The sequence below is a fragment of the Pan troglodytes genome, chromosome 1 (genome assembly GCF_028858775.2).
Source record: "Pan troglodytes isolate AG18354 chromosome 1, NHGRI_mPanTro3-v2.0_pri, whole genome shotgun sequence".
Classification (NCBI taxonomy): Eukaryota; Metazoa; Chordata; class Mammalia; order Primates; family Hominidae; genus Pan; species Pan troglodytes.
In genome coordinates this window covers 12975494-13001887 of record NC_072398.2, presented here as the reverse complement: position 1 = coordinate 13001887, position 26394 = coordinate 12975494, and the positions used below count along the sequence as shown (strand labels likewise).

Below are 26394 nucleotides of genomic sequence, written 5' to 3'. Positions count from 1 at the left end.
TTGCACCATGGCTTTGAGCTTGGGAGGATGAAAATGACTGATTTAACATCAGATTGTGCCTTGATATGTGATGACTTTTTCCCTCCAGGCAGGGAGGTGGACCTAGTGATGAAATGAGTAAGGGTTTGTGAGTTATCCGCATCTTGGCTGGCGTAAGTCATCCTTCCCTTTCAGGGCTAGAATGGCGAACTCCAGGGCCCTCTTGTACTCAGTGCATTGCTTGATCTGTGTTCATGTTCATGGGGTAAGGGCTGGGAAGCATCTTAAAGTTGCTGTTGCTTCTCCTTTGTTGTTGTTATCATTACTCTTATTAAGGCTGCAGTGAACCTTCTGTTCATACTTGGTTCCATAGCGCAGTGCTTCCCAAACTCTATTCCCGGGAACACTCATTAGGAAGACTGTAATTGGTCAAATAAATTTGGAAAACTGCTGTATACCGTATGTTTCTCTTGAAGATTGACAATATATTTGCCTTTGAAAGGCTCTGACAATTCCTGCAGGGGGAGAAAGTTTTCCTAGCAGTTTCTAAATTTGATCACGTGACGTTTATTTTCGGTAATATTTCTTACCAATTTCCAGTTCTACTGGAACACCTTGAGAAGGCCTGCCTCAGAATAAATTCTTACAAGTGGAATTGTTGGGGCAAAGCATATGAACATTTATGTATGGTGGCCAGGAGCGCTGCAATACAGCCACTTCGTGTGTTGGGTAAGAGTAATCCAGGCGTGCTGGACTGGGTTACCTACCGCTTGGTAAACCCCACTAAGTGGGCAATCAAAACAGATTTTTATATTGAATGGGTCAAACATTTTTAAAAAAATTCTGTAGTTTCTTCTTCTCACTTTGGCATTTGTGAAGAAGCCTCAGTTATTAAAAGCAAGATCCCTCAGGACTGTTTAACAGAAAGGCATTGTTCTGTGTTGCGTGAAATCAGTAGCATATTTTGTAATGGAACTTTGGAGTCACGTATTAATCTATTTCTTGTTTCTAAGAGAGGTTGTTTGGTAACGTTTCTTTTTATGGATGTCAGAGAAATACCAAAGGTGACGTGTCTTGCCTAAAATCCCGTGGTGGGTTGTCAGATAAAGCGGAACCAGGACTCCTTTAAAGAAGGGTCACTGTACTGAGCCATCTATTGTGCCGTTACCAGAGAAAAATATTTTAATGTATATATGGTGTAAATCCTTACCTCCTACCTACTTCCAAAAAGGATTTATGACAGAGAGAAAACTCATAGCAGAACCAAATAATTCTTCTAGCAGGTTGGAAGCCTCACCTATGAAGCTCGGAGGAGGTTATAAAAGGGAAGAGGTGCTTACTTAGAAATCTTTAGGAATGGCCGGGCACAGTGGCTAACGCCTGTAATCCCAGCACTTTGGGAGGCCGAGGTGGGTGGGGCACTTGAGGTCAGGCGTGAGCCATTGTGCCTGGCCGTCATAAAATCATTATCTTATGGTACTTTTTTTTAAGAGCTGAGGCCTCACACTATATTGGTGAGGGTGGTCTTGAACTCCTGGGCCCAAGCGATCCTCCCATTTCAGCCTCCTCCCTGAGAAGCAGCGGAGAGTAGATGTGACTGGGGGATTCATGAGGGAGAGGAGGACCAGGCGGGTATGCACGTTGAGCACCGGGGTTCAGGAGCTTCAGGGGGCCGTGGGAGGAAAGGCCCCGAGGCCGAGGGTAGGTTTAGGAACTCCATGGAGAGCAGTTTGCTTGCAAGTGGGGAATGTAAGTCTTCTTTCCCCACCCCAGCTTCATTGAGGTATAATTGACAAAGACGGAATATATTCAAAGTGTGCACCGTGATGTTTGGATAATACATGTACATAAGGAATGATTCCCACAATCAAGCTAGTTAACAACATATCCATCACCTCACATAGTTGCCCACCCTTGCTTTGTGGTGAGAACACTTAAGATCTCTCTTAGCAAATTTCGAGTAAACAATACATTGTTACTGACTGTAGTCACCACGCTGTAGGAGAGCTCCCCAGGACTTACTCAACGTGGCTGGAGGACACTACGCTCAGTGAAATAAGCCAGTCACAGAAAGACAAATAGATCCCGCTTATATGTGGAATCCAAAAAGTTAGAACTCATAGAAACAGAGAGTACGGTGGTACTTGTGGTACAGTGGTACAGTGGTGGTTGCCAGGGGCTGGGGGATGAGGGGGTGCGGCAGGAGAATGGAGAGATGTTGGTCAAAGAGTCCAGACTTGCTGGAATGGGGGTCTTCAGATGCTTGACAGATTGTTTCTGAAAAGCTGTCCTCTCTCCTCCAGTCTTCCACACCCTTTCTTTCCTTCTCCCAGTACTGTATTGCAACCCTGTTAAACACCAGGGATCCATGTGCTCATGTGTAACTGCTCCACAGGCTACCCTAGTCCCCAGAGACCCCCCACTGAGATCCCCATGAGCCTGAGCCCCTGCTTGAATCTCCAGCACGTGCTGTAGCAGTAGCAGCCTCCTTGTCTGGGGCATGGAAGCATGCGTGGACACCTACCTTCTGCCTCCTCTTCACCTTCTCGAAGGCTCTGCCAGGCTCTCTGCCATCCAGTGTGTGTGGGCAATCCAGCAATTGTGAAGACTTAGAAAAGAGCTTGAGAAATGCCAGTCTGCAATATTTCTGTTTCAGAAAACAGTCCAATTTGATACTTCTTTTGTCCAAAGATGTTTTGTTATTTTAAATGTACTGCAAAGTTTCAGGCCTGGGTAGGCAGACACTTACTAATTTGGTGCCAGCAAAAATTCTAATAAAGAGAGTGGACTGTTTATCTTAAATAAGAATCTTAAGGCCGGGTGTGGTGACTCACGCCTGTAATCCCAGCACTTTGGGAGGCTGAGGTGGGCAGATCACCTGAGGTCAGGAGTTCGAGACCAGCCTGGCCAACATGGTGAAACCCCATCTCTACTAAAAATACAAAAATTAACTGGGTGTGGTGACACCTGTAATCCCAGCTACTTGGGAGGCTGAGGCAGGAAAATCACTTGAACCCGGGAGGCAGAGGTTGCAGTGAGCCGAGATGGCGCCATTGCACTCCAGCTCGGGCAACAGGAGTGAAATTCTGTCTCGGAAAAAAAAAAAAAAAAGAATCTGAACAGAAGTACTTGGCCATGGTAGACTAGTAATACATTTAGTTTTGTTTTCTTTTTTAACCATGTTCGAATTCCTTTACTATTAAAACTGTATGTGCAACATAAGAAATGTTTGGCATAACAAATGTGGACATTTCAATTACAAAAAACGTGCCCAGCGCTGGGGGATGAAGGGGCAGAGGAATTCCCAGTGATGGTATCAGTCTGGTTCTGTCAACATATTGGACCCCAACCTGCCATGCTTTTCTGTCGTTGCAGGTGATTTTCAAAGCCAAGTCAAAATATTCTCCAGAATTACTCAAATACCGGTAAGTACTGCAGGGCATCTCTTTCTGTGGTAGAAGGGGAAAGTGCCGACACATGAATCTCATCTCTCCATTGGGGTTTGCACACATCGCTGTTCTGTGAGCCACCGGAAACAGTCCTGCCTGCTGGCTGGCTGCCCACATTGTGCACATCATGTGCATTGCCGGTAAGGGTCAGGTCATCAGATCATGACTTCATGAATCATGGGGACTTGCATCATACTTACCCAGTTCAGAAACAAGAGCCTGGTGCCTTTCCTAACAGGAGGAAATACATGGGAATAAAATAGGTGTATGTTGCCTCTAAACCTTCCTGAGGCACTTAAGAGCCTCAGCAGAAGGAAACAGGGTTCCTTGAAGATGCAGTGCTTTGCCAGGTGCTCCCCCTTCCCCATCCCGCACCTCCCACGCTCCCACTGCAGGTGCAGGTGCAGGTGCAGGTACAGATGCAGGTGCAGGTGCAGCTGTGGCAGGGCCTCGCCCCTGCAGCCTGCCACCTGGTGGCCTTACCCGCCTTGTCTCAGCTGCTGGTAGGCTCCGGCTCCTTGTTTTCCAGAACTTCAGTGCCCATTGAACCCTAAGTTGCTGCACAGCTGCTTGCAGGGTATCCATCCACATCCAGAAATACTGTTCTGACCATTCAGTGCTCATTTAGGCACCAGGAGGAAGAATGTGTTATAGCTGAGAAGTGGACAGTCTATATTTGTAACAATGGCTTAACACAAAGGCTTGCAGAATCAGGCAGAGCAGGATGTGCAACATGCCAAAAACATGGACACTGGGAGGCATGGACATTTTGTGGAAGAGAGGCTTGTGCCAGAGTGTAATCTGGAAGGGAACCTCTTAAGTTATGTGAGGAGGGGGATCTGCATTTTTCTATGGAGGGGTTCGTAGCTCTCCCCAGAGGGGAGAGGCCTATGACTTTCCTAAGGCCAAGAACCAGTGGCTTAAAGAATACTCAGGTTTGGCCGGGCACAGTGGCTCACGCCTGTAATCCCAGCACTTTGGGAGGCCAAGGTGGGCTGATCACTTGAGGTCAGGAGTTCGAGACCAGCCTGGCCAACATAGTGAAACCCTGTCTCTACTAAAAATACAAAAATTAGCCAGGCGAGGTAGCGCACATCTGTTGTCTCAGCTACTTAGGAGGCTGAGGTGGGAGAATCACTTGAGCTCAGGAGGCAGAGGTTGCAGTAAGCCAAGATTGTACCACTGTGCTGCAGCCTGGGCAACAGAGTGAGAATCCATCTCAAAAAAAAAAAAAGAATAGTCAGGTTTGACTGGGGTTGGGGGAGGAGAGCAGGCCTCTGGAAGAGGCGAGGGGGTGCAGCGTGAGTCCAGGGGTTCTGGCGTCTCTGCCCGGGAGAACTCCATTGCCAGCGGCAAACATTTCTGAAAAGGTGACTCTGGCCATTGCCTCCTTGGGTCAAAATGAAAAATTATTTTGTCATTTTTTAAAATATGTTAAATCGTATACATATTTTATTTAAATATATATCATCTAAAAATACGTAAAGACTTTTTACTTAAAATTCTGAAGGTGTAATAGTTTAATCCTGAGTTTATATCCAAGGAAACCAGTTCAGAAGGTTTCTCTCAAGTTCAGAAAGTTCTGTGAAGGTGCCTGGGCCAAGATACAAGTCCCAAGACTCACCGTCCCGGGCTTTGTTTTGTTTTTCACCTGATCTTGCTGTCTCCCTTCACTGCTTTGTATGTGGCTCAGTTCACGTCTCTACCAGGCTCAGGTGGAACTTCAGCATCCACTATGAAATGATGTTGGTCCCAAGGAGAGCAATTTAAAGTATAGGTTGAGTGTCCCTAATCCGAAATGCTTGGGACCAAAAATATTTCAGATTTCAGATTTTTTTGGATTTTGAAATATTTGCATATACAGGCCGGGCACAGTGGCTCACTCCTGTAATCCCAGAACTTTGGGAGGCCGAAGCAGGTGGGTCATTTGAGGTCAGGAGTTTGAGACCAGTCTGGCCAACATGGTGAAACCCCGTTTCTACTAAAAATACAGAAATTAGCTGGGTGTGGTTGCAGGTGCCTGTAATCCCAGCTACTCAGGAGGCTGAGATGGGAGAATCGCTTAAGCCTAAGGGGTGGAGATTGCAGTGTGTGGAGATCATGCCACTGCACTCTAGCCTGGGCAACACAGCGACTCTGTCTCAAAAAAAAAAAAAAAAAAAAAAAGGAAAAAGAAATATTTTTGTATACATAATGAGAGATGGGGGGATTGGATGGGACCCAAATCTAACACGAAATGTATTTATGTTTCAGATACACCTTATACACATATCCTGAAGGCAACTTTATACAACATTTTTAATAACTCAGCATAAAACAGTTGTAACTGTGTTTTGACTGCAATCCATCACATGAAGTCAGGTGTGGAATTCTCCAGTTGTGGCATCATGTTGATTGATGCTCAGAAAGTTTCAGATTTTGGAGCATTTCGGATTTTGAATTTTTGGGTTAGGGATGTTCAACCTGTATAAAGTACAAGTAGACAGTTCCCTCTCTTCTCCAGTAACAAGATAGTTACTCTCCTCTGCATCTATAGTCTTTGCCCTGCATCCCCCCAGCCAGAAATGTAGGTCAAAGCATGAGTGAAGATGGGCATAGGAGGAGAACATTCTGTCTGATCGCACCGTGGAACTGATTTTATCTCGGAAGCAGTTGAGGCTGGGGTAATTAGATGTCTTCTAGAGGTGGAATATAAAAGCACTGGTCAGAAAGGAAATTGTTTAAAAAGCTTTCAACCTCTGAGCACGGGGACTGGGGTCTTCGGGTGAGAAGATATGTGCGTGGGGCAGTCCTTGCTTGATCCTTGAGCCAAAGTGTACCTCAAAGACAGGCTGCGCTGACATGTATGGCTGCATTTTATTGGGAAGGGATTCGCAGAAATGAAGGGAGAAGATGGGGAGAAATAAATTTGGATCCAGATGTTAAAAGTGAGATGTTTGGGACGGCGCGGTGGCTCATGCCTGTAATCCCAGCACTTTGGGAGGCCAAGGCAGGCAGATCACCTGAGATCAGGAGTTCGAGACCATCCTGGCCAACATGGTGAAATCCCACTAAAAATACAAAAATTAGCCAGGCATGATGGCGCATGCCTGTAATCCCAGCTACTTGGGAGGCTGAGGCAGGAGAATCACTTGAACCCAGGAGGTTGAGGTTGCAGTGAGCCGAGATTGCGCCATTGCACTCCAGCCTGGGCAACAAGAACAAAAACTCCATCTCAAAAAAAAAAAAAAAAAAAGTGAGATGTTTAGGCCAGTGAAGTTGGAGAGTTCCTTGAAACAGGAGGGTGAGGTTTCAATGGGACATGCCTATTAACGCAGTCCTAGTGATTTTGTTGCCAAATATAAAGAAATACTAGGAGTTATTCCTGTGTAGGCACATCTTTAGTCTCATCTATAGAATTCCTCAGTTCTCTTAAACCAGATGCCACTAGAGACATTTCAGGCCACAATCTCTCCCTTGAGATGCTTTGGTATGTTGGCTTCTAAATAGATTGGCTTCCCTCATTTAATCATAACTCACTTGAAATAAAACATGAGCCATTAGTCTAGAACTAGTTGAAACTTTCCACTCCAATCTATTCCTGTAGTAATTCACTGGTTTTGAAGATAATTTATATTCAACTCAGCCAAGAACCACTTTATTTTTCACTTAAAATCACCTCTACCCTCCCACATCTGCTAGCTCAGAGTTTTGCTGGAGTGGAAGGCAATTTAATTCAGGCTTTCTCTTTCTCAGTCTATGTATTTTAATTTATTTGGTTTAAGAAATGTGAACATTTGGCATGGGAGTAATCATTTCCAACTGTTTGCCCTCTAGCTTTGTGATTTTTTAAAATAAGTAAAAAATACAGTGAGCCAGGTTTTCCTTTTTTTTTTTTTTTTTTTTTTTTTTTTTTTTTTTTTAAGAGACAAGGTCTCACCCAGGCTGGAGTGCAGTGGCGGTGGTGCAATCATAGCTCACTATAGCTTTAATCTCCTGGGCTCAAGCGATCCTCCTGCCTCTGCTTCCTGAGTAGCTGGGAATACAGGTGCATGTCATCACATCCAGCTAATTAAAAAAAAATTTTTTTTTTTAGAGACAGGTTCTTGCTATGTTGCCCGGGCTGGTCTTGAATTCCTGGACTCAAGCGACTCTCCCGCCTCAGCCTCCCAGAGTGCTGGGATTACAGGTACACGCCACCATGCCTGGCATGCTTTTCCCTTTCTTTAAGTGAAAAAGCAGCGGCTCATGTTTGTAATCCCAGCGCTTTGGGAGGCTGAGGTGGGAGCATCACTTGAGCCCAGGAGTTCAAGACCAGCCGTGACAACAGAGCAAGATCCCATCTCTACAAAATAAAAAAAATCAGCTGGGCGTAGTGGTGCGTGCCTGTATTCCCAGCTACTTGGAATGCTGAGGTGAGAGACTCGCTTGAGCCTAGGAGGTTGAAGCTGCAGTGAGCTGTGATTGCACTCCTGCTCTCCAGCCTGGGTGACAGAGCAAGACCCTGTCTCAAAAAAAAAAAAGAGAAGAAAGAAAAGGATGAAAGGAAGGGAGGGAGGGAAAGAGCGAGAGAGAAAGGAAGAAACGAAGGAAGGGAAAGAGAGAAAGGTAGGGAAAGAGAGAGAAAGAGGAAGGAAGGAGGGAGGGAGGGAAAGAGGAAGAAAGGAAGGAAGGAATCGATGGTATTGGGAGATAAATTTAAACAATGCTTTACCCCTTGCTTCTGTCCTCTCACAGTAGGAGGTGTCGGGCACTGTTGTGTTGGCTGCCTTGAAGACTCGCCTCATCCCTGCATTTGCTGACCAGCAGCACTGATCCTTCTGGTCCCACAAGCAATGTGGTCTTCCCAGATGCTGGGTCACACTGATTGTTTTATTTCTTTGGGTCATTTCTGTCATCATGCCAGGATGAGCTGTTTATCCTGGCCCTATGGTTTAGGTTAAAAAGCAGTAGTATTGGGGGCAGTGTACAAAACTCTGTTTCTGTGGAAACATACTTTTTTGATACAGTTTATTCTGGCCCCCTTTGAAAACTCTCTCGCCACACCTCCAGATCGCTCCCTTTCTACCACAGCTGCAGGCATAGAGGGAAAAAAACTTGTTTTGCAAGATGGTTTTGCATTATAAAAGTGATAACAAGGATATTAGGAAAAAAATTATACAGTAGAAAAAGATAGACATTTTGTGAATATAGACATGTGGAAAGCAAGCAAGCAAGTCCACTGAACTTTCCCTCCTCCCAACATAAACCCCCCTCCAGCCCTAAGGAAATACAATGATGTATTCCATTATAGGTTTTTATACAGATTTCCCAAGACAAAGTTGATATCTATATTGCATTTCCGATTTTGCATCCTGACTTTTTAACTTGATGTTAGGTCACACATATTTTTCCATATTGTTTTAAATCTCCCAACACAGCCTCCTTTCCTAAGATAATAACAGGCTTTTGTTTAGTAGACTAAACAAAGCCTCCTAAAGGCTCTGAGAATAGGATTTGATAGATAAAAATCAAGAAGGAGGAAGGTTCCAGGCAGAAAAGTCAGCTTGCAGAAAGACAGGAGGTGGAGACACCTGGACATGTTTAAAACATGGAGTCGACCAGCTTGATTAGCATGCAGCCTGTCCATAGATTGAGCTGCCTCTTGAGTGCTGGGTTCTGGAAGATGCGGGGTGGGGCTTTAGGGCAAAGATGAATTAGGAAACTACATGAGTTCTGGTCAGAGGCATGAGACTGTGTGAGGCTGGCACAGGAGGCATGGATAGAGTGGGAATGAAGAATCTACTGATCTTGACAAAGGATTATATAGGGGGTGGATGGAATCAAAGAAGAACATTACAGTTAGAGTCTATGAAAAGCTATGGCACCTTTAACAGAAATAGGAACACTTAGAGGCGTGCTAGAAGAGGGACACTGGGGCTGGGTGCGGTGGCATGCACTTGTAGTTCCAGCTGCTCAGGAGGCTGAAGTGGGAGAATCGCTCGAGCCCGGGAGTTCAAGGCTGCAGTGAGCTAGGATTGCATCACTGTACTCCAGTCTGGATGACAGAGCAAGACCCCAACTCAGAAAAAAAGGACATTGGGAATTGAGTTTGGGACATGCTGGCTTGAGGGGGCAGGGCTCCGAATGGCAGGCTGTTAGGGAAATGAGTCTGGAACTCAGATCAGAGGCATGGCCTGAGACAAAAGATGTTTGAACTCAGTCATATAAAAGTCATGATTGAAGCTACAGAAACAAGCATATTTTCTGAGGAAGAGTGTAGGCCAGGTGCAGTGGCTCTCAGCTGTAATCCCAGCACTTTGGGAGGCCGAGACGGGAGGATCACTTGAGGTCAGGAGTTCGAGGCTGCAGTGAGCCATGATTGTGCCACTGCATTCCAACCTGGGTGACACAGGGAGATGCTGTCTCTTAAAAAATACAGAAAATCATAAGAGAAAACAAATTTTCTACTTATTAAGTGGAAGTGGGTGATCATCAAGGTCTTCATCCTCATTGTGTTCATGCTGAGTAAGTGGAGGAGGAGAGGGGAGAGGAAGGTCTCGCTGTGTCAAGGGTGGCAGTGGAGGAAAATCCGTACATAAGTGGCCCCACACAGTTCAAACCTGTATTACTCAAGGGTCAACTGTATTTCAAACAGCACCCACGAGGAATCATCTGGACAATGTAAGTGGCCAGACAGTGCGTTCCCCAGAGGCTGCTGCATGGAGTGTGTGTACACGTGGGTTCTGGCTGTTTCCATCTAGTGCTCTTCACAAAAGCACAGCGGATAAAACAATAAAAGCAGGGCTTTTGAGAATCTGGAATACAGATTTTTGGTAACTCCCAAGCGGCCCTGCCTTTGTCTCTCTCCACAGCTCCTTTGGCCCATACCCCCCTCCCCTGATTCCCCCATCACTGTGAGAACATGGGGCAGAGCCCATGAAAACCGTAATACCTCCCTGTAAGCCAGGCGCTGCCCTCGAAGCTCCACAGGCATTATTTCCCTGGCCCACTCCATGGCCCCAAGAGACTGACACGGAACACCTCCAGCTCTAGAGAGGAGGAAGCAGCGGGGCTTGCTTGGTTAGGTGACTGGCTGAAGGTCGCACGCAAATTTCAGTTTCCTGATTCTGACCTACACCAAGGGCCTTACAACAGGTTCCAGGAAGAGAAGAAACACTCCCACGTTGAATGCACAGTGTTCCATAGTGCAAGATGATCCTGACCGTGGAAACATGAAAACATGAAGCAAAGAGTGTGTCATAGAATTGAAGGATAGGCACTTAGTGGGAGCCCGGCATGGCATTTTGAGGCTGGGGATGTGGGAGGGTGGGGCTGCCCCTCTCATGCCCACAGTCTGGTGGGGAAGAGGTTGGAGGTGCGGAGGGAACAGCAGGGCCTGTGACATGAGAGAGTGAGGGGCCTTGCTCAGCGATCAGGGCCTGGAAAAGAATCTGTCCATGGCAAATCATTAACGTTTCTGTTTGAAAAGCTCTGAGTGTATCATGACACATGAGGTCGAATCCTTAAGACTTCACAGCGCTCTCCATCATCACACAGCTCTTGGGGGGTGGGGGGCACTGTTCCCTTCCCACTGCAGCCATGCTGGGGTGGCGGGTCCCCTCCTGCATGTCGGACTCGCTCATCTCTCCGATGCAAGTACTTTGTCCCTCCTCCAGGGCACACACGTTCCTTACCGTGGCACCTTCCTGCCCCCTGAGCTGCTTGGGGGCCCGCTCGTCTTCATCCCACTCTCTCAGCACGAGCCTGATGAGCAGCCAGCCTCCAGCACAGGGCTGTGCAGGGAGAAGCCTGCAGTCCTTTCCGCCTCCCTCAGAAAGTTGTTTAATTCCCCTATGACGGGTCGTTTTCCCACTAGCCAGGGGAAGATCTAGCAGCTACTGTGCTTAGAGCATTCATAGGAAATAAAAGGGCAGCCCTTGATAGCTGACGTCATGCTTTTTGGACTGACTCCTTCCTTCTTCCCTCCCTCCCTCTTAAACCTTCTTCATGGAGACCCTGCCACCTACAGTGTGGATGGAGAGAGTGGAAATGGAGAGTCTCATTTTCCACGGGACTTTCTGTCTAGGGAGACGCAGGCATTGATCAGATGGTCGCCCGTCTGTTTTGTTATAAACTGTGATAAGTCTGTGAAGTTAAAATACGAGGGACCAGGAGAGCAGATGTCAGAGAAACCTGACTGCCTGTGTACCCATGGTGTGTGTGCGTGTGAGGAGGTACAGGGAGGGTCAGGGGTGTGTTTGCTGCAGTGTTGTTTGAGCTAAGATCTAGAGGATGAGCAGGAGCCGGGTAGACAAAGTTCTTTGGTAGAACTGGGTTCTGAAAGTTATGTGAGAGATTTTGCCAGTGGGTAAATTATTAATTACAAGACATAAAATGCCATTCAGATTAGCCTGAGTAAGTGGGGGGTTGTTATGTCACACTGGAATCTGAGGGCAGGAAATAAAACTGCAGCTGGGCATGGACCTGGGTGGGCTGGAACCAAGGTCTCTTTGGGCCATATCCCCTGCCCCTCTCTGTCTCTTTTTCTCTGTCTGCCTCTTTCTCTCTCTACCCCCTCCCTCTCCCTACCCACCGACTTATCATCAGTGGCATGTCTAGAGCTGGGACTAGAATCCCAGTTTCCATGTCCTAGTCTTTCCATAGATTTTACACAGGTCACTTAGGAAGTGTGTAGCTCTGAGAAACTACAGGTTAAAAATGGCCAGTGAAGTAGAGTTTTGCATCTGTTGATCCTTGGGTAGTTGCTGAGGCAGTTTTTTGTTTTTGTTTTTGTTTTTTTTGAGACTTGAGTCTCGCTCTGTGCCCCAGGCTGGAGTGCAGTGGCGCGATCTCGGCTCACTGCAGCCTCCACCTCCCAGTTCAAGTGATTCTCCTGCCTCAGCCTCCCAAGTAGCTGGGATTACAAGTGCGTGCCACCACATCCAGCTAATTTTTGTATCTTTAGTAGAGACGGGGTTTCACCATGTTGGCCAGGCTGGTCTTGAACTCCTGACCTCAAGCAATCCACCTGCCTTGGCCTCCCAAAGGACCGAGATTACAGGGGTGAGCCACTGCACCCGGCCTGTGGCAGATTTTTAATCACATTAGTGAGTGATCTCTGGACTCCACGTCAATAATGACTTTTGGGGGTAAAATGCATTATACAAATTCATTATCTCACCTAATCCCCACAAAAGACCTATACATAAGGTAGGTATTATGTAGTCTTATTTTCAAGTGATGGAACCAAGGCTCAAAGAGGTTGCATTTTGTCTAAGTTAATTCTAACAATGTGGAGTTGTCAGAATGTCTGTAAAACGCCGTCCCGAGCTGTGCTCTCCACTCTTCACTGTGAGTAGGGAGCGCTCAGCGAGTGTCCACGCCAGCCAACGAGTGTGAGCTCTCAGTCCTCACAACATCCCACAGATGGGGAAAGTGGGGTTCAGAGAGGTGAAGGACCATCCAGAGGCATAATTTGGGGTCAGTTTGTAATTTGAATCTGGGAATGTCTATTGCCAAAGTCCAAGCTCTTAAATGTCACCTTTGGTGTGTCTGCTTCTAGCAGTTCACCAAAACACATCTCAGTGTCCTTCTAGACTGACCTGGGATGTGCAGCTGACAAGTTGCTCTCATGCCTTCCAGGTTGCCCCTCTACCTGGCCTCCCTCTTCATCAGCCTTGTTTTCCTGTTGGTGAATTTAACCTGTGCTGTGCTGGTAAAGACGGGAAATTGGGAGAGGAAGGTTATCGTCTCTGTGCGAGTGGCCATTAATGACACGCTCTTCGTGCTGTGTGCCGTCTCTCTCTCCATCTGTCTCTACAAAATCTCTAAGATGTCCTTAGCCAACATTTACTTGGAGTCCAAGGTAGGTGGAAATGTGGTCAAGATCCCTCCCATGAAACGTGTTCTAAAAAGAGTTTCCTGGTTTGCAAAAGTACATTTTGATGAATTTTAGACTTGATTTTGCCTTGACTTTCTCCACTTTATTGTCTCCCACACAGGGGCTACTCGAGGTGTTTGTTTTTTTTTTTTTTTTTGAGATGGAGTCTCACTCTGTCTCCCAGGCTGGAGTGCAGTGGGGTGATCTCGGCTCACTGCAAGCTCCGCCTCCCAGGTTCATGCCATTCTCCTGCCTCAGCCTCCTAAGTAGCTGGGACTATAGGTGCCTGCCACTACGCCTGGCTAATTTTTTGTATTTTTAGTAGAGACGGGGTTTCACTGTGTTAGCCAGGATGGTCTCGATCTCCTGACCTTGTGATCCGCCCGCCTCGGCCTCCCAAAGTACTGGGATTACAGGTGTGAGCCACCGCGCCCGCACTACTCAAGGCTTTTAACAACAGAACTGTGGTTTTTAATAGGAAGGGTTGAATCATAGGTTGTCAGAATACCACTGAGCTCACCCCTATGGCACACAAGCTAACAAAGCACTACTGGCAAAAGAAAATAATATCTTAGGTTTAGTTAATGACTGTCTAATACAGTACTCAAAAGTCAGTTTTAGTTTTTTGGTCATGTTAACTATCCATTTTGAGCCAGGGGTCTTTTAACTGTCTTTGGAAATTGATAGCTTCATAACGTGGGGCACAAATCACTGATTTCCAGGTAATTCCAAGTCCAAAGTCACATTAGGGCTCCTGTATTCCCGGCCTCAAAGATTCCAGACAGAGCCGTCCTGAGCTCTACCCCAGCCATTGTCCCTCTGAGATTGTTTACTTGACTCCTTGAGCCAGAGGCCCTGGCCCCGGGCCCACCTGCTGTGTGTAGAAGCCAAGAAGATCCTCTTGGAGCTGAGCAGTGGCCATCAGAGATTTAGCAAAGAAGCCATCTGACTTTCTTGCTCGTACACTCTAGGCCACGGGAAAATGGTGCATATTTTAACCCTGTTAAAGGCATCTCCAAACCAAGTCCCAGGGTCCATATGAAGACACTTGAAATTGTAGGAAGAAGGAGTGTGAAAAGGACTCTGGTGGAAGACCCAACAAGATCACAGTGCCCTGAGATCCCAAAGGGCTTTACCAGACTGATAGCAGGTGGGGGCTGGGGAAGGGGCTGGTGTCTTGGACCTGGAGTGTCCCATACCTTCTGCTCCCTCTTTTCCAGGGCTCCTCCGTGTGTCAAGTGACTGCCATCGGTGTCACCGTGATACTGCTTTACACCTCTCGGGCCTGCTACAACCTGTTCATCCTGTCATTTTCTCAGAACAAGAGCGTCCATTCCTTTGATTATGACTGGTACAATGTATCAGACCAGGTCAGTGGGGGCGCTGAGGAGGTGTCACCTGACCAGGGACTCTTGGTATCCTCGAGGCATTGGTTCCAGGACCCCAGAAAATACCAAAATCTGGATGCTCAAGTCCCTGATATAAAATGGTGTAGTATCTGCATATAACCTACACGCATCCTTCTGTATACTTTAAATTAATCTCTAGATGACTTACAATACCAAATACAACACGAATGCTATGTAAACAGTTGTTATACTACATTGTTTGAAAATTTCTATTTTTAATTGTTATTAGTATTTTTTATTTTCAAATATTTTTGATCCGTGGATGGTTGAGTCTGCAGATGTGGAACCCGCTGATACGGAGGGCCGACTATGTTTGCATTTCAGTGGTTCACATGGGAGAGAAGTCCATGGTCCTTGTTTCTGCTGGTGAATGACTGAGTGACCTTGAGAGGTCACTTCCCTGTGTGGCATCTGAACTCATCTGTCAGATGGGATCACAGCACCTGCCTTGTTCCCTTTTGAGAAAACCAGGAGATTACATATATGTGTGTATGTATCCACATACATGTGTACACACATACTTTGCACTCCATTCTCCCTCTTAGGGCTTTTATTAAGCAGTACTTAATTTTTTTTTTTTTTTTTGAGACGGAGTTTCGCTCTTGTTGCCCAGGCTGGAGTGCAATGGCGCGACCTGCCTCCCAGGTTCAAGCAATTCTCCTGCGTCAGCCTCCAGAGTAGCTGGGATAACAGGCACCCACTACCATACCTGGCTAATTTTTTGTATTTTTAGTAGAGATGGGGTTTCACCATGTTGGCCAGGCTGGTCTCGAACTCCTACCTCAGGTGATCCACCTGCCTCGGCCTCCCAAAGTGCTAGGATTACAGGTGTAAGCCACCGTGCCAGCCAGTACTTAATTTTTTTAACGTGCTTCCATATAAATGTAAGATGATATTATTAAAGGGTGACATTTGCAGATATTAAGCAAATTGTATTCAGATTTTAGAAAATACATAGGACTATGAAGTTATGAGAATGTTTTTGTTTTTTTTGTCATCATCCTCAGGGAGTGAATTTTTTTTTAATGGAGCACGTACACAGCATTTGAGAAAATCTGGACAAAAGTGACTGAGGATATTAAAGTTTTATAAAAGCTCATGGCACTAGTTGTTGCAATATGATACTCTTTTTAAAAATACATTCTATAAATGTATAAGTTACGAGTCATAAAGCAAATGAACAAAGGTAGTGAAATGTCATCTGCCATCCATGCTCACAAAAACTCAAAGCAACAATGAGAATGAACCACCATTCACTCATTTGACAAACAGCATTTTTTTTTTCCTTAGCTTGGGCACTGTGCAAAGTGCCAGGGATACAAAACCGAAGAGACTCATTCCCTGCCCTTTGGGAGCTTTATGGTCCACTAAGGAAAAGAGACACACAGATTAGCCATTAACAATAAAGAAATGTAACTTCTCTATTATACATTTATTAGATTGATTGGCAAAGGTTCCTTAGCTTTTCTTGGAAAAGTATTGAATACCTAACCATCTATAAATCTTCTAACATCTCAATAGTGCTCAAACCCTGAGCTGGATTTAGACAGTGGAAGAAAGAATAAAATGATCATGATAAGCTAAACCTGTGAGGACAAGGTAAAATTGTGTTATAATTAGAAAGGATTAAAACCACATCTCTGAACCCAAACCAACACCACAAACACAGGATGGCAGAAAGCTGGGCAAGGCACTGCTAAGGGTGTGCACTATTTTGAGGAAATCAAGTATATGAAAATCTAAACTTTAAACAATGATTAATTAGAGACAATCATAATACACAAAGGATTTGATTTTGTATTGTAAAATATACGTAATATTTGCTATTTTAACCTTTTTTTTTTTTTTTTTGAGACGGAGTCTCTCTCTGTCACCAGGCTGGAGTGCAGCGGCACAATCTCGGTTCACTGCAACCTCCGCCTCCCGGGTTCAAGCGATTCTTCTGCCTCAGCCTCCTGAGTAGCTGGGATTACAGGCAAGCGCCACCATGCCGGCTAATTTTTTTGTATTTTTAGTAGAGACGGGTTTCATCATATTGGCCAGGCTGGTCTTGAACTCCTGACCTCATGATCCGCCCACCTCGGCCTCCCAAAGTGCTGGGATTATAGGCGTGAGCCACCGTTGGCTGGCCCTATTTTAACCATTTTTAAGTGTACAGTTCACTGGTATTAAGTACATTCAGTGTTGTGCAGCCATCATCACCATCCATCTCTAGAATTTTTTCATCTTCCTAAACTGAAACTCTGTATCCATTAAATAACAAAGATTTGGTTTTAACAAAGTTACTTCAGTTTTTCTTCAATTAAGAATGCATGGGTGCTCTGCCTATAAATTCTATATATGGAGGAGTAGCTATTCTTTCTTTACTTTCCTAATCTTGCTTTCACTTAAAAACAAAAAAAAATTATGGATGGGTGCAGTGGCCTGTAATCCCAGCATTTTGGGAGGATCACTTGAGGCCAGAAGTTTGAGACCAGCCCTGGCAACATAGCAAGACCTCATCTCTACAAAAAATAAAAAATTAAAATTAAAAAATTACCCAGGCATGTTGGTGCACACCTGTAGTCCTAGCTGCTTGGAGGGATCACTTGAGCCCAGGAGCTGAAGGCTGCAGTGAGCTGTGATCGCACCACTGCACTCCATCCTGGGTGACAGAGCAAGACCCTGTCTCAAACAAACAAACAAAATATATATATATAAAAGTTATAATTGCAGTGGTTTTAAAATATGACAATCTTTAAAATTCTTCTATTTTTATGGGATATTTATGGTTATCTAGATGTGTGTTGCCACCAAAATAATCTAGGAGCAAGCAAAACAAATGACCACAGTTGTATAACTTACTTGTGCAGAATCAAAAAAGAACACATGATGGAGATGTGATATAGAGGAAGTAAGAGAGTGATCTTTCTGAAAGAAGCATGTGTAGTTTTGGTCACCATGCTTTAAGTATGATGTTATAGAGAAGGCCAAAGGGTTAAGTTTAGGTGTTTGGGCCTTTACTATTGCCCAGACCCAACCATGTGCTTTCCTCACGAACCTTCTGTCTGTTCTGAAGAGAGAACACTGCTCCACCAAGCTCTCTGGCCATCTCACTGGGCCTCATACCAAACACCTTAGGCTCTGTGGATTGTTTTTCTAGACAAGCTAGCCTACAGTACGCTTTAAAGGGTAAACAACAGGATATGGTTTATGTGAAGAAACATTTGAAAGTTGACCTCTTTATCCTAGGGATGAGACTAAGGGATAATAGTTGTATGCTGCTCTCAAGAATTTAGGAGGAGGCAACATAACCTTCTCACTATTCAGTTGTTGAAGAAAATCAGCTTAGATTTAAGTGAGAGTGTTAATTTGGACTTAAGAGTTTTGGGGGCATGAAATATTAAAACATCAGAGGTTAGAAGTTTCTGTCTTTGAATATTTTGAAGACAATCATTTATCCCATATGGTTTAAATAATCCCTATCTGAGGTCTAGACCATTACTATTATCTGACTTCAATGTGCATATTTTAGGAGAATGCACTATACTATATTTTAATACTTTAAATAGAAGTATTAATATAGTATATTCGGTAGTACATTCTAAAATATAGGGGAATGAATTGTACTATAGTATTAGAATTATTCTCTGTTCACATTAGAAAGAGTCAATCAAATTTATTTCCTCTTCCCTTGGTCTGATGACTCTCCCTGTCTGTTTCTAACAGGCAGATTTGAAGAATCAGCTGGGAGATGCTGGATACGTATTATTTGGAGTGGTGTTATTTGTTTGGGAACTCTTACCTACCACCTTAGTCGTTTATTTCTTCCGAGTTAGAAATCCTACAAAGGACCTTGTAAGTAAACCATTTTATATTTGTAAGAAAATGTCTCCTAATTCTGATCATGGAACCTGCAATTAGAACTTTTTCTTCACTTTTCAGAAGAGAGACTCTTCCTTTTGTGGTGGTATGAAAAGTTTCCTTGACTGTTTTATTGAGACATTCATTTCCCTTATCTTTTGAGGGAAAATGGTTTTCAGCTTAGTTTTATTTTACAAAAGAAATGAAACTATTATAAGTTGCATCTTAAGGCCTGGGGAAAGTGATTAACTATTTCTTTTAATGCAACATTGCCTCATTAGTATTTGAGACTTGGACTTGCTGTGAACCAAGTATAGAAGCTTCTCTCATAGCAAAGGAAAATAGAGAATAGAGAAACAGAAATAGGAAATAGAGAACACTCATAGGAAATAGTATGCCGGATGGTGACTAGGGAATGGGAGGATAGGGCAATGAGAAACATTATTGTAAGGAATGCTAAACCTGCTCCCCTAGTTTGGTCACATTGCTGTTCAACCAACTTTATATGAATGTCTTTATGGGACAGGACAGAAAATGCAAAACCAAGTAGCGTGAGAAACCACCTGGGAGCCTTGTTCCGTAAATTATTCCAGCCACACAAACTAGTGGTAGCTTTTTGACTTACTGATCTATGAAACCCATAGAAAAGTACAGTGAGTGGATTTGGGGCAATGTGAACAAAGAGCGGGTGGTGAAGAAGGCATAGATGAGTAATGTCCTCCAATAATTCACAGTTCTTATTTCATACCCAGATGACTGACCTGTTTTTTTATCTTGTTTTTGGAAGCCGTCGGGCTTCAAACCAAGCATTCTGGTTCCAGAGTCAATGGTGGTTTTTTTTGTTTGTTTGCTTTTTGTTTTTTTTTTCTTTTGAGATGAAGTCTTGCTCTGTCACCCAAGCTGGAGTGTAGTGGCGCGATCTCAGCTCACTGCAACCTTCACCTCCCGGGTTTAAGCGATTCTCCTGCCTCAGCCTCCCAAGTAGCTGGGAATACAGATGCACGCCACCATGCCTGGGTAATTTTTGTATTTTTAGTAGAGACAGGGTTTTACTATGTTGGCCAGGCTGGTCTCAAACTCCTGACCTCAGGTGATCCGACTGCCTCAGCCTCCCAAAGTGCTGGGATTACAGGCGTGGGCCACCGCACCCGTCTGAGTTCATGGTTTTAATCCCTGTGCTACACTGTAGCTTTCTCTGGCATCATAAGGTTTTGAGAAGAAATTATATTCTTAATATAGATGACCTAATAGTCCTATCTATAACTTCTGTAATTACATGGGAAAAAAGTCTAATACTCTTGGGGGGAAATCTATAACTCAAACCCTTCAACTTTAAAGGACTACACTGCAGGTGGGGCATTTCTTAAAAATGTCATCTAACATTTGTATCCATAATTCATTTGGTACAAACAGGTCTCTAAACTTGGCGTGATTAGAGCCAAACTTCAGAGTCTAGGTAACGAGATACTCAAAGTGCGGCTCTTTACCATCTGTATCCGAATCCGTCAGGGCGCTTGGTGTAAAGATTCTTAGGTCATGTTGGAGACCCAGACCAGAATCTCTGGGGTAGGTTCTGGGAATGTACATTTTTAATAAGCACTCCAAGTGATCTGAATGAACTGTAAAGTTTGAGAATCTCTGTCCTTATCCTTTTCTTTTTTGAGACAGGGTCTTGCTCTGTCCCCCAGGCTGGAGTGCAGTGGCACCATCACAGCTCACCTCAGCCTTGACCTCCTGGGCTTAAGCGATTCTCTTGCCTTAGTCTCGCATGTAGCTGGGATTACTTGCATGAGCCGTGTCGCCCAGGCTGGTCTCAAACTCCTGGCTGTTTTTTGTCTTTTAAAAACAGCTTTATTGAGATGTAACTCACTTACATAATTCACCCATTTCATGTGTATAATTGAGTGGTTTGGGGGATATTCACATATGTGCAACCATCACCACAGCCAATTTTAGAACACTTTCATCATCTCAAAAGGAAACCCCATACTATCATCTGTCATTCCCCATTTCCTTTCTGTCCCTGCCCTACCCCCAGGCATAAGCCACTATAATCTCCTGTGTCTATAGATTTCCCTAGTCTCGACTTTCATATGAATGGAATCATATGGCATGTGGGTTTTTTGACTGGCTTCTTTCACTTAGCAGAATGTTTTTTCAAGATTCGTCTACGTTGTAACATATATTTGTACTTAATTCTTTTTTATTGCCAAATAAATATTTCATTGTATGGATAGACCACATTTTGCTTACCCATTCATCCATTGATGGACATCATTGTTTTTTTATTATTATACTATATATTATATATAATATAAATAATATATAATATATATTATATATTATATATAATATAAATAATATAAATAATATATATTATATATTATATATTATATATAATAATATAAATAATATATAATATATATTATATATTATATATAATAATATAAATAATATATAATATATATTATATATTATATATAATAATATAAATAATATATAATATATATTATATATTATATATAATATATAAATAATATATAATATATATTATATATTATATATAATAATATAAATAATATATAATATATATTATATATTATATATAATAATATAAATAATATATAATATATATTATATTATATATAATAATATAAATAATATATAATATATATTATATATTATATATAATAATATAAATAATATATATTATATATATTATATAATATATATTAAGTTCTGGGGTACATGTGCAGAATGTGTAGTTTTGTTACATAGGTATACATGAGCTGTGGTGGTTTGCTGCACCCATCAACCCATCACCTACATTAGGTATTTCTCCTAATGCTCTCCCTCCCCTACCTCCCCACCCCCCTACAGGCCCCAGTGTGTGATGTTCCCCTCCCTGTGTCCATGTGTTCTCATTGTTCAATTCCCACTTATGAGTGAGAACATGTGGTATTTGGTTTTCTGTTCTTGTGTCAGCTTGCTGAGAATGATGGTTTCCAGCTTCATCCATGTCCCTGCAAAGGACATGAACTCATCCCTTTTTATGGCTGCATAGTATTCCATGGTATGTATGTGCCACATTTTCTTTATCCAGTCTATCATTGATGGACATTTGGGTTGGTTCCAAGTCTTTGCTCTTGTGAATAGTGCTGCAGTAAACATACGTGTGCATGTACATGTGCATGTGTCTTTATAGTGGAATGATTTATAATCCTTTGGGTATATACCCAGTAGTGGCATTGCTGGGTCAAATGGTATTTCTAGTTCTAGATCCTTGAGGAATTGCCACACTGTCTTCCACAGTGGTTGAACTAATTTACACTACCAACATTGTAAAAGCGTTCCTGTTTCTCCATGTCCTCTCCAGCATCTGTTGTTTCCTGACTTTTTAATGATCGCCATTCTAACTGCTGTGAGATGGCATCTCATTGTAGTTTTGATTTGCATTTCTCTAATGACCAGTGATGAGCATATTTTTCATGTTTATTGGCTGCACTTCTTTTGAGAAGTGTCTGTTCATATCCTTTGCCCACTTTTTGATGGGGTTGTTTTTTTCCTGTAAATTTAAGTTCTTTGTAGATTCTGGATATTAGCCCTTTGTCAGATGGATAGATTGCAAAAATTTTCTCCCATTGTGTAGGTTGCCTGTTTACTCTGATGATAGTTTCTTTTGCTGTGCAGAAGCTCTTTAATTTAATTAGATCCCATTTGTCAATTCTGGCTTTTGTTGCCATTGCTTTTGGTGTTTTAGAATGAAGTCTTTGCCCATGCCTATGTCCTGAATGGTATTGCCTAGGTTTTCTTCTAGGATTTTTATGGTTTTAGGTCTTATGTTTAAGTCTTTAATCCATCTTGAGTTAACTTTTGTATAAGGTGTAAGGAAGGGGTCCAGTTTCAGTTTTCTGCATATGGCTACCCAGTTTTCCCAACACGATTTATTAAATAGGAAATCTTTCCCCATTGCTTGTTTGTGTCAGGTTTGTCAAAGATCAGATGGTTGTACATGTGTGGTATTATTTCTGAGGCCTCTGTTCTGTTCCATTGGTCTATATATCTGTTTAGGTACCAGTACCACGCTGTTTTGGTTACTGTAGCCTTGTAGCATAGTTCGAAATCAGGTAGCATGATGCCTCCAGCTTTGTTCTTTTTGCTTAGGATTGTCTCGGCTATGTGGGCTCTTCTTTGGTTCCATATGAAGTTTAAAGTAGTTTTTTCCAATTCTGTGAAGAAAGTCAGTGGTAGCTTGATGGGGATAGCATTGAATCTGTAAATTACTTTGGGCAGTATGGCCATTTTCACAATATTGATTCTTCCTATCCATGAGCATGGAATGTTTTTCCATTTGTTTGTGTCCTCTCTTATTTCCTTGAACAGTGGTTTGTAGTTCTCCTTGGAGAGGTCCTTCATATCCCTTGTAAGTTGTATTCCTAGGTATTTTCTTCTTTTAGTAGCAGTTGTGAATGGGAGTTCACTCATGATTTGGCTCTCTGTTATTGGTGTATAGGAATGCTTGTGATTTTTGCACATTGATTTTGTATCCTGAGACTTTGCTGAAGTTGTTTATCAGCTTAAGGAGATTTTGGGCTGAGACAATGGGGTTTTCTAAATATATGATCATGTCATCTGCAAAAAGAGACAATTGACTTCCTCTTTTCCTATTTGAATATGCTTTATTTCTTTCTCTTGGCTGATTGCCCTGGCCAGAACTTCCAATACTATGTTGAATAGGAGTGGTGAGAGAGGGCATCCTTGCCTTGTGCGGGTTTTCAAAGGGAATGCTTCCTGTTTTTGCCCATTCAGTATGGTATTGGCTGTGGGTTTGTCATAAATAGCTATTATTTTGAGATACATTCCATCGATACCTAGTTTATGGAGAGTTTTTACCATGAACGGGTGTTGAATTTTGTTGAAGGTCTTTTCTGCATCTATTGAGATCATCATGTAGTTTTTGTCATTGGTTCTGTTTATGTGATGGATTACGTTTATTGATTTGTGTATGTTGAACCAGCCTTCTATCCCAGATATGAAACTGACTTGATCGTGGTGGATAAGCTTTTTAATGTGCTGCTGGATTCGGTTTGCCAGTATTTTATTGAGGATTTTCACATTGATGTTCATCAGAGATATTGGTCTGAAATTTTCTTTTTGTTGTTGTGTCTCTGCCAGGTTTTGGTATTAGGATGATGCTGGCCTCATAAAATGAGTCAGGGAGGATTCCCTCTTTTTCTGTTGTTTAGAATAGTTTCAGAAGGAATGGTACCAGCTCCTCTTTGTACCTCTGGTAGAATTCGGCTGTGAATCTTTCTGGTCCTGGACTTTTTTTGGTTGGTAGGTTATTAATTACTGCCTCAATTTCAGAACTTGTTATTGGTCTATTCAGGGATTCTACCTCTCCTCGTTTAGACTTGGGAGGGTGTATGTGTCCAGGAATTTATCCATTTCCTCTAGATCTTCTAGTTTATTTGCATAGATGTGTTTATAGTATTCTTTGATGGTAGTTTGTATTTCTGTGGGATTGGTGGTGATATCCCCTTTATCATTTTTTGTTGCGTCTATTTGATTCTTCTCTCTTTTCTTCTTTATTAGTCTGGCTAGCGGTTTATCCATTTTGTTGATCTTTTCAAAAAAACCAGCTCCTGGATTCATTGATTTTTTTGAAGGGTTTTTCGTGTCTCTATCTCCTTCAGCTCTGCTCTGATCTTAGTTATTTCTTCTGCTAGCTTTTGAATTTGTTTGCTCTTGCTTCCCAAGTTCTTTTAATTGTGATGTTAGGGTGTCAATTTTAGATCTTTCCTGCTTTCTCTTGTGGGCATTTTGTGCTGTAAATTTCCGTCTACACACTGCTTTAAATGTGTCCCAGAGATTCTGGTACATTATGTCTTTTTCTCATTGGTTTCAAAGAAGATCTTTATTTCTGCCTTAATTTTCTTACTTACCCAATAGTCATTCAGGAGCAGGTTATTCAGTTTCCATTGGTTGTGCAGTTTTGCGTGAGTTTCTTAATCCTGAGTTCTAATTTGATTGCACTGTGGTCTGAGAGACTGTTATGATTTCTGTTCTTTTGCATTTGCTGAGCAGTGTTTTACTTCCAATTATGTGGTCAATTTTAGAATAAATGAGATGAGGTGCTGAGAAGAATGTATACTCTGTTAATTTGGGGTGGAGAGTTCTGTAGATGTCTGCTAGGTCTGCTTGGTCTAGAGCTGAGTTCAAGTCCCTGAATATCCATGTTAATTTTATGTCTCATTTATCTGTCTAATATTGACAGTGGGTTGTTAAAGTCTCCCATTATTGTTGTATGGGGGTCTAAGTGTCTTTGTAGGTCTGTAAGAACTTGCTTTATGAATCTGGGTGCTCCTGTATTGGGTGCATATATATTTAGGATAGTTAGCTGTTCTTGTTGCATTGATCCCTTTACCATTATGTAATGGCCTTTTTTTTTGTCTCTTTTGATCTTTGTTGGTTTAAAGTCTGTTTTATCAGAGATTAGGACTGCAACTCCTGCTGCTGCTTTTTTTTTTTTTTTTTTTTGCTTTCCATTTGCTTGGTAAATATTCCTCCGTCCCTTTATTTTGAGCCTATGTGTGTCTTTTCACGTGAGATGGGTCTCCTGAATACAGCATAGTGATGGGTCTTGACTCTTTATCCAATTTGCCAGTCTGTGTCTTTTAATGGGGGCATTTAGCCCATTTACATTTAAGGTTAATATTGTTATGTGTGAATTTGATCCTGACATTATGATGTTAGCTGATTATTTTGCCCATTAGTTGATGCAGCTTCTTTATAGTGTTGACGGGCTTTACAATTTGGTATGTTTTTGCAGTGGCTGGTACTGGTTGTTCCTTTCCATATTTAGTGCTTCCTTCAGGAGGTCTTGTAAGGCAGGCCTGGTGGTGACAAAGTCTCTCAGCATTTGCTTGTCTATAATGGATTTTATTTCTCCTTTACTTATGAAGCTTAGTTTGGCTGGATATGAAATTCTGGGTTAAAAATTCTTTTCTTTAAGAATGTTGAATATTGGCCCCCACTCTCTTTTGGCTTGTAGGGTTTATGCAGAGACAGCTGCTCTTAGTCTGATGGGCTTCCCTTTGTGGGTAACCTGACCTTTCTGTCTGGCTGCCCTTAACATTTTTTCCTTCATTTCAACCTAGGTGAATCTGACGATTATGTGTCTGACGATTATGTGTCTTGCCCTTCTTGAGGAGTATCTTTGTGGTGTTCTCTGTATTTCCTGAATTTGAATGTTGGCCTGTCTTGCTAGGTTGGAGAAATTCTCCTGGATAATATCCTGAAGAGTGTTTTCCAACTTGGTTCCATTCTCCCCATCACTTTCAGGTACACCAATCAAATGTAGATTTGGTCTTTTCACATAGTTCCATGTTTCTTGGAGGCTTTGTTCATTCCTTTTTATTCTTTTTTCTCTAATCTTGTCTTCTTGCTTTGTATCATTAAGTTGATCTTCAATCTCATATCCTTTCTTCCACTTGATCGATTTGGCTCTTGATACTTGTGTATGCTTCACGAAGTTCTTGTGCTATGTTTTTCAGCTCCATCAGGTCATTTATATTCTTCTCTAAAGTGGTTATTCTAGTTAGCAATTCATCTAACCTTTTTTCAAGGTTCTTAGCTTCCTTGCATTGGGTTAGAACATGCTTCTTTAGCTCGGAGGAGTTTACTATTACCCACCTTCTGAAGCCTACTTCTGTCAGTTCATCAAACTCATTCTCTGTCCAGTTTTGTTCCCTTGCTGGCGAGGAGTTGTGATCCTTTGGAGGAGAAGTGGCATTCTGGTTTTTGGAATTTTCAGCCTTTTTGTGCTGGTTTCTCCCTATCTTTGTGGATTTATCTACCTTTGGTCTTTGAT

At 42.7% G+C, this 26394-nt stretch overlaps 1 protein-coding gene across 3 annotated transcripts in view; it reads left to right on the top strand.

Moving 5' to 3' along the window:
- The window catches only part of GPR137B (G protein-coupled receptor 137B), a 66681-nt gene that overhangs the window by 22851 nt on the left and 17436 nt on the right, over nucleotides 1-26394 (top strand). For all 3 annotated transcript variants that reach the window (XM_514290.9, XM_009441710.5, XM_009441709.5), the window contains exons 2-5: nucleotides 3355-3404; nucleotides 13032-13254; nucleotides 14490-14639; nucleotides 18387-18515. In XM_514290.9, coding sequence (XP_514290.2) covers nucleotides 3355-3404; nucleotides 13032-13254; nucleotides 14490-14639; nucleotides 18387-18515 — 552 coding nt within the window. The remainder of the gene's footprint in view (nucleotides 1-3354; nucleotides 3405-13031; nucleotides 13255-14489; nucleotides 14640-18386; nucleotides 18516-26394) is intronic.